The sequence below is a fragment of the Portunus trituberculatus genome, chromosome 27 (genome assembly GCF_017591435.1).
Source record: "Portunus trituberculatus isolate SZX2019 chromosome 27, ASM1759143v1, whole genome shotgun sequence".
NCBI classification, from domain to species: Eukaryota; Metazoa; Arthropoda; class Malacostraca; order Decapoda; family Portunidae; genus Portunus; species Portunus trituberculatus.
Window position 1 is genome coordinate 8,213,301 of NC_059281.1, and position 7,500 is coordinate 8,220,800.

Below are 7,500 nucleotides of genomic sequence, written 5' to 3' on the forward strand. Positions count from 1 at the left end.
GGAAGAAGAGGAAGACGAAGAAAAAATCAACAAAAATAGCGTTTTATTATTATACTCGTTAAAATCTTCAATAAATCTCTCTCTCTCTCTCTCTCTCTCTCTCTCTCTCTCTCTCTCTCTCTCTCTCTCTCTCTCTCTCTCTCTCACACACACACACAACAAACACTAAATTTAATCACACAAAGATGTAAATTCAAATAAATCTTTTCTTTCGTTTCTCAAATCCCACAAATCCCTCTCCCCTCCCCTCCCTTCCCCTCCTCTCCTCTCTCCTTTCATCCCCATCCCTCTCACCCATCACCCATCACCCCTCACTCTTCACCTCCCCCCCCCACCAACACCTTGACAAAACGCTTCCTGCGATTACTGAAAAGTTACCGAAAAGAGCCTTACCTGTAATCAGCGGCCCTCTCCCTCTCACCCTCCTCCCTCCCCTCCCTCTGTCCCCTCCCACCTGAGTTATGGCACAGATGACCCTGGGAGCTTTTCTTGTTAATATCTTCACCACCAGGACGAGGAGGAGGAGGAGGAGGAGGAGGAGGAGGAGGAGGAGGAGGAGGAGGATTAAGAGTGGAAGGGTATGGAAATAAAGAGAAAGATGGTGTATATGAAAGGGAAAAAGGAATGATAAGGAAATAAGGAGGAAAATAAGGAAAACGAAGGAGAAGCAGGATGAGAGAGGGAGGAAAAGGGTGAGGAGGAGGAGGAGGAGGAGGAGGAGGAGGAGGAGGAGGAGCGAATGATGAAAGATGAGGAAGATGCGAAATTATTTTAAAATACTATTATAACTCTCCCTCCCTCCCTCCCTCCCTCTCTCTCTCTCTCTCTCTCTCTCTCTCTCTCTCTCTCTCTCTCTCTCTCTCTCTCCTAAAAAGTACATCACATAATCTTCTGATACACCTAAGTTTAATTTATTACTCTCCTCCTTCTCATCCTCCTCGTCCTCCTTCAGTTTTCAAGATGATTAATAATACTAGTAAACTGTGAAGTCTAATTTTGGATCTCTCTCTCTCTCTCTCTCTCTCTCTCTCTCTCTCTCTCTCTCTCTCTCAAATGAGTGAAAAACATAAATTGATAATAGTAACTTCAATATAACAATAACAACAACAAGAGTAATCAGAAACATGTCATGAATACATCGCAATTCCGTAAATACACCAAATTATTGATAGTAAACACAAACATTCATTTACCAAGTTGAGTCATCCGTTTTCCTTTTTTTTTTTTTGAGAAAGCAACTATGATATGCAAATAAATAAAAAAAAAAATGGTTAGCCAGTATGCGTGACATGAGGTATGACAGAAAACGTGATCTAACATACTTACGTGACAGCACCAGGGACAGTCGAGCTGGCCACGGAATCTTTTTTTCCTGTTTTTTTCCGGATATTCACGCATTTCACTGCACCACAAGTAACCAGAAACCTTCACCACACACCCACAATACCTGCCTTGGGTTTAGAGTTACGTATGTCGTCAATAAAGACCAATAAACGAAATAATAATCACTGCATCTCAACTTGACGTCTTTCCTCAAGGTAACTCGGCTGGTTTTGTGTTCTGATTGGCTGCCTTGCTTCCCATCCTCTTGTCAGTTGCCTCGTGATTTGCTGGTGGTGCTGTGACGTCACGGTGTTGATGTTTTGAAAGTATGCTCCTTTCAGTCTTCTTTTCCATTCTGAAAGAGATTTTTTCATAACGTTACCAAAATCAATGACAGATAAATTAATATACTTGGATAATGAAAGAATAAATGTGATATACGTATGCTATAAGGAGTAAATTATATGAACAATATCTTGATTCATAAATTTCTTAACTCCTTCAATACTAGGACACATTTTAAGCTGGAGATTTGTGTACGATTAGACCATTTTATTAGGAAGGGTTTATGGAGGTCAGAAGATTAATGGCCACAGTCTTCACTATTTGAATCCCTCACATAAGTTTCTGAAGCTGTATAAAACCACCAAATATAAAACAGAATGATTATGGAAACGCGTCATGGTACTGAAGGGGTTAAATATAAAACAAATAGAAAAGGAAATTAACAATAAAAAGAAACAGTGAGGAAACAGATAAAGAAAGAAAATACGATGAACAAACCCAAACTTTATTTTGAGGAATTATAAAGAAAACTTGATATGCTGAAAATAGCAATAATAAATGTGGCTTTTTATTTATCCGATTCTTTCATCTCTCTCTCTCTCTCTCTCTCTCTCTCTCTCTCTCTCTCTCTCTCTCTCTCTCTCTCTCTCTCTCTCTCTCTCTCTCTCTCTCACGCTCTATCCTCTTATCCTTCTTCCTTCATTCATCATAATCTTTCCTCATTTCCTTTTTTTTATCTTCCTCTCTTCGTCACACTTTCCTCTCCTAATACCATCCTTCTCCCTCTCCCTCCCAAAATGATTGATGTCTTTTTACCTGTCGAATATCACCTGTTGTTTGACGAATTTGCAGACGGAGGTGGAGGAGGAGGAGGAGGAGGAGGAGGAGGAGGAGGAGGAGGAGGAGGAGGAGGAGGAGGAGGAGGAGGAGGAGGAACAGGAGGAGTAGGAGAAGGAGGAGGAAAATAACAAGTGGAACTGTGGAGAGGAAATGATAACGATATAAAAAAGTGGATAAATAGATAGAAAGATGGATGGATGGATAAATAGATCTTAAGGAATTTCTCTCTCTCTCTCTCTCTCTCTCTCTCTCTCTCTCTCTCTCTCTCTCTCTCTCTCTCTCTCATGCATATCTTCACTCACAATCCCACTACTACTACTACTACTACTACTACTACTACTACTATCACCATCACTTTTACAACTACCACCACAGCTCCTCCTTCTACATTCCTATTCCTCCTTCTTCTACTATTCCTTCTCCTCTTCCTTCTCATCCATCTCCCCGTACCACCACCACCACCACCACCACCACAACCACCTTCTCTTCACCAACAGCCATGAAGCACGCCAGCTCTGGATCAGACATAGAGGACGGCGGATCTGAGGATGAAGACGACCCACAGATGCTTCTCAAACGCAAGCAGAGGCGCTCCAGGACAACCTTCACCGCTCACCAGTTGGACGAGTTGGAGAAAGCCTTCGAACGCACCCAGTACCCTGACATCTACACGAGGGAGGAGCTGGCGCAGAGAACCAAGCTGACGGAGGCGAGGATACAGGTATGAGAGAGAGAGAGAGAGAGAGATTGATTGACTAGCTGACTATATGAATAATGGACTAGCTGACTGATTGACTAAATGAATGAAAGAATACATGATTTACTGCCTAACTGCCTGACTAAATGACTGATTGACTGACTGACTGAATGAATGATAAACAAACAGACAAACATGCAGACAAACAGATAGGCATAATGACTCACTGGATGAATTAATGAATGAATGAAAAGCAAACAGACAGACAGACAACCAAACATGCTAATATGATTGCTGGCTGATAAACAAACAGAAAGACAGACGTACAAATAGACAGCGTTAAATAGCTTGACAGACAGACAGACAGACAGACAGACAGACAAGTATACAAAGAACAGTATGAAAAGAGAAAGAAAGAGAAAACAGAAAGATGGTTATGAAAGAGAGGAAAGAGGGAGTGGGAGAGAAAGAAGAAAAAAGGAAGGGAGAGGGGACAAATATGAAAATGGGAGAGAATAATGAGAGGGAGAGGGAGAGAAATGAAGAAATAATGAAAAATAGTGATAATGGAGAAAAAGAGAAAGGGGAGGTAATGAATGAAAGAGAGAGAGAGAGAGAGAGAGAGAGAGAGAGAGAGAGAGCGTGTGTGTGTGTTTACAAAATTTAGACATCCTTGATAATTTTCTCACCCTCTCTCTTCCTCTCTCCCTCCTTCCCTCTCCCTCTCCCTCATCTCTCCCTATCTAATATCCACCCTTGTTTCCTCTCCTTCCTCTTCTCTTCACCCTCCTTCACCTATCTTTGTCTTTTCCTCCCTTCCTCTCCCTATATTTCTCTTCCATTACTCTCCTTCTCTTATTTTCCTTCACTCTCTTTTATCCCATTCTTTTCCTTTTTACCTATTTCTCCCTCTTTCCTTTCCTCCTTCAATCTCTAATGCACTTCTTTCCTTCTCTTTCTCTTTCCTTCCTTTCCCTTCCTTTCACCTTTTCTTCCCATGTCTTTCCTTTCCTTCCACCTTCCTTCCTTCCTTTCCTTCTATACATACCTTTTCATTTTTCCCTTCTACTTTCTCATCCCTTCTTTACCCTTTCCCTTCTTTTTTCTTTACAATCTTCACCCTCCTCATTCCCTCCATCCCCTTTTTTTTCCTTATCTTTCCTTATCTTTATCTTTCCTGTCCTTCCCGTTCCTTCCCCTTCTACAGGTTTGGTTCAGCAACAGAAGAGCGCGTCTTCGAAAGCAAATGGCCTCGGGAAGCATGACTAACTTCAACGCAATGGGCCTGCCAATGTCCTATCACTCAGCCCCCTCCTCCTACGTGTTCCAAGGATTCTCAGACCCCGGGGCCACCTTCTCAGCGCAGCCCCAGGGTACGTTGTGACATGTGGGTAGGTTAGGTCAGTTAAATTAGGTTTGATGGGGCGTTTAAGTTGTATTTATGTCTCTTTTCTCTCTTTTTTTGTTTGTTTATTTATATTTGTATCTTTGTCTTTTTTTTTTTTTTGTTGTTGAAAGTTTTTGTTTTGTTTCGTTTTCATGTTGCAGTCGTGTTTTTTTTTTTTTTTATTCTTCTGCTTCTTCATCTTCTTCTTTTTCTCCTTCTTCTTCTTCTTTTTCTTCTTCTTCTTCTTCTTCTTCTTCATCATCATCATCTTCCAGTAGTGTTATTATCTTCTTCTTCTTCTTCTTCTTCTTCTTCCGTTAGTGTTATTATTTAAGTTTATTTTCTTCTTGTTCCCTACATCAGTATTTTTTTCTCTTTCGCTATTTTATTGCAAGGAAATTTTCAATGCAATTTTTTTTCCTCTTTCTCTTTTGTTTTCCGTTGTTGACATCTCCCACACACTCAAATTCCTCATGGCTTCCCGTCCCTCACGTCTCTTACCTTCCATCAACGTTAAACCCTTCAGTACAATGACACGTGTCCATATTTATTCTGGTTACTCTTTAGCGATTTTATTCAGCTTCAGAAACTCATGTGGAGATTAAAATAATGAAGACTCTGGACCATTAACCGTTGTACCTCCATAGAACCTTGCTAGTGAAAATGAAATCGTCTAGTCACTACCAAAACTCATGTTAAAAATGCATCCTAGTACCGAAAGGGTTAAATACCTCCTGTTACATAATCCAAAAACGAAGGAACTCCCATCTCTCCTGCATTAATGAAGTTCCCACTTCCCCCACTCCCACAGATGGGTCGGGGCTGTACCAGGGGGGCGCTGCGCCAAGCTTGCATCAAGGAGCCCTCGCATCTGAAGCCCGCGCCGCCAACATGAGTGTGGCCGCCGCCGCCGCCGCCGCCACCTACCCCGCTATGAGCGCCGCGCTGTCCACCTCCTCCTCCTGCCCCACCTCCCCTTTCATCTCCCAGGTGAGTGAGAGAGAGAGAGAGAGAGAGAGAGAGAGAGAGAGAGAGAGAGAGAGAGAGAGAGAGAGAGGTTAACCTTTATAGTCAATTCCTATATTATTAATTCTCTATTGTTTTTTTTTTTTTTTATCTTTAATGTACTCTTGTGTTTTTGTTCTCTATATTAGCTAACTAAATCTTATTGTTGTTTTTTTTTCTTCCTCCTATATTTCCATCTTCCCTTCTCTGATCTTCTCTACATATAATCTCTCTCTCTCTTTCCTTTTTTTCCACTTTTTCTCCTCTTCTCTTCTCTCTTAACATTTCTTTTTTCTCCTTTTCCTCCATCTTATTCTCCGTCTCTTTGGTCCATCTTTCCTCTCTACCTTCTATCTCTTCCTTTCCTCCACACCTTCACACCTATCCCTCTCCCTTTCACCTCTTCCTCCATCCCCTCCAACCCCATCTCTCCACACCAATCTCCCTCATCCCCCATCCCACCCCAGCAGACGGCAGGCGGCATGTGCGGGGGACAGGGAGCGGGAGTGGCACCAGCAGGGGTAACCTCCCCCCTCACCACTGCACCCCCTTCCTCCTGGGCATCCAACCAGCTGAGGGGGGCAATGGGGGGCGCGGCAGGCTCCTCCCCCACCGCCGGCCCCACCCTCACGCCCACGCCCTTCACGCACGGCCTCGCCCACCACACCCGCGCGCCCGCACAGCATTTCCCCGCCACAATGTATTCCTGGTACTGAGCCGCCCTTGTACAGGTAAGCCAGGTGGTGGTGGTGGTGGTAGTAGTAGTAGTAGTAGTTGTTGTTGTTGTTGTTGTTGTTGTTGTTGTTGTTAATGATACCTAAATGGAAGAAAGTGTATGTATTATTTATTTTTTTTTCTTTGTTTATTTGGTGTGTAACCCTTTAATTGCTACTTTGCGTGTGTGTGTGTGTGTGTGTGTGTGTGTGTGTGTGTGTGTGTGTGTGTGTGTGTGTGTGTGCGCGCGCGTGTGCGCGTGTGTGTGTGTTACATACTGTTGTGTATGTACAGATTAAAATAGAGAGAGAGAGAGAGAGAGAGAGAGAGAGAGAGAGAGAGAGAGAGAGAGAAGCATCAGGATGGGGATGAGGGACGAGAAGAGGTGTGTAGAGAGAGAAAGAACGAAACAGTCACACTTTAGAGGCAGGTTTCGCCAATGCCAGCTGCCATGGAAAGACGAAGACAAGATGCCACTTCTGTTAGAAATATAGATAGGAAAACTGCTTTATTAAATAGGAGGTGTTTGTATATTTTGTAATTCCATGTGCGTTTTCTTTTTTCGTTCACAGATCCGGGAGGCGCCACACACACACACACACAGTATTATTTCGGTTATCATTTTTTTCCACGTTGTTCATTCATCATTCTTTTTTTTAATATCTTCTGTATTATCTTTTTTTTCCTATTTATATTTTTTATTCATTATTTTTCATCCGTCTCTCTTTTCCTCCATTCTCTCTCTAGTAGAATTATTTTATGAATGATTTCCTTATTTATATTCTCCAGTAGCTTACAATCAACACTCTCTCTCTCTCTCTCTCTCTCTCTTAGTGTTATGGGCACTTATTAACACTCGCACCACACACACCCTCACAGACACAGGGAAGGGGGGAAGGGGTGCAGGCGGCGTGTGGTCCAGGGCGCGGGTCACGTGACTCAGTGACCCGCGCCCCTTGGGTCATGAAGGTCACGAGCAGCATCGGAGATCAACTGGGATACGGCAAGGTCAGTAGTTTTTTTTCTCTCCTTGTATTAGATTACATTAGGTGTGTGTGTGTGTGTGTGTGTGTGTGTGTTATAGTGAACGTGTGAGCGAGTTAGATTATTGCTTAGTTACTTAATGACGCGGGCAATAGTTAGTCAGTTACATTTTTTTAGCTTATTTGTTTTCTATCTACTAATCATTCATTTATCAATTAATTCTCATTGATATTGATTCATTTAGTCATAAAATTACTAAGAAAAA

At 42.5% G+C, this 7,500-nt stretch overlaps 2 protein-coding genes across 3 annotated transcripts in view; both read left to right on the plus strand.

Annotated features, from left to right (window-relative positions):
• The window catches only part of LOC123509813 (paired box protein Pax-7-like), a 51,409-nt gene that overhangs the window by 39,282 nt on the left and 4,627 nt on the right, over positions 1-7,500 (plus strand). The window contains exons 5-9 of one of the 2 annotated variants that reach the window (XM_045264366.1): positions 2,946-3,169; positions 4,353-4,518; positions 5,344-5,522; positions 6,005-6,268; positions 6,824-6,854. In XM_045264366.1, coding sequence (XP_045120301.1) covers positions 2,946-3,169; positions 4,353-4,518; positions 5,344-5,522; positions 6,005-6,253 — 818 coding nt within the window. In that variant the 3' untranslated portion in view covers positions 6,254-6,268; positions 6,824-6,854. The remainder of the gene's footprint in view (positions 1-2,945; positions 3,170-4,352; positions 4,519-5,343; positions 5,523-6,004; positions 6,269-6,823; positions 6,855-7,500) is intronic. The other variant, XM_045264367.1, reaches the window with a different exon arrangement.
• The window catches only part of LOC123509459 (uncharacterized protein DDB_G0271670-like), a 55,338-nt gene continuing 54,528 nt past the window's right edge, over positions 6,691-7,500 (plus strand). Inside the window, exons 1-2 of the mRNA XM_045263746.1 lie at positions 6,691-6,732; positions 7,131-7,259. Of these exons, the coding sequence (XP_045119681.1) occupies positions 6,691-6,732; positions 7,131-7,259 (171 nt within the window). The remainder of the gene's footprint in view (positions 6,733-7,130; positions 7,260-7,500) is intronic.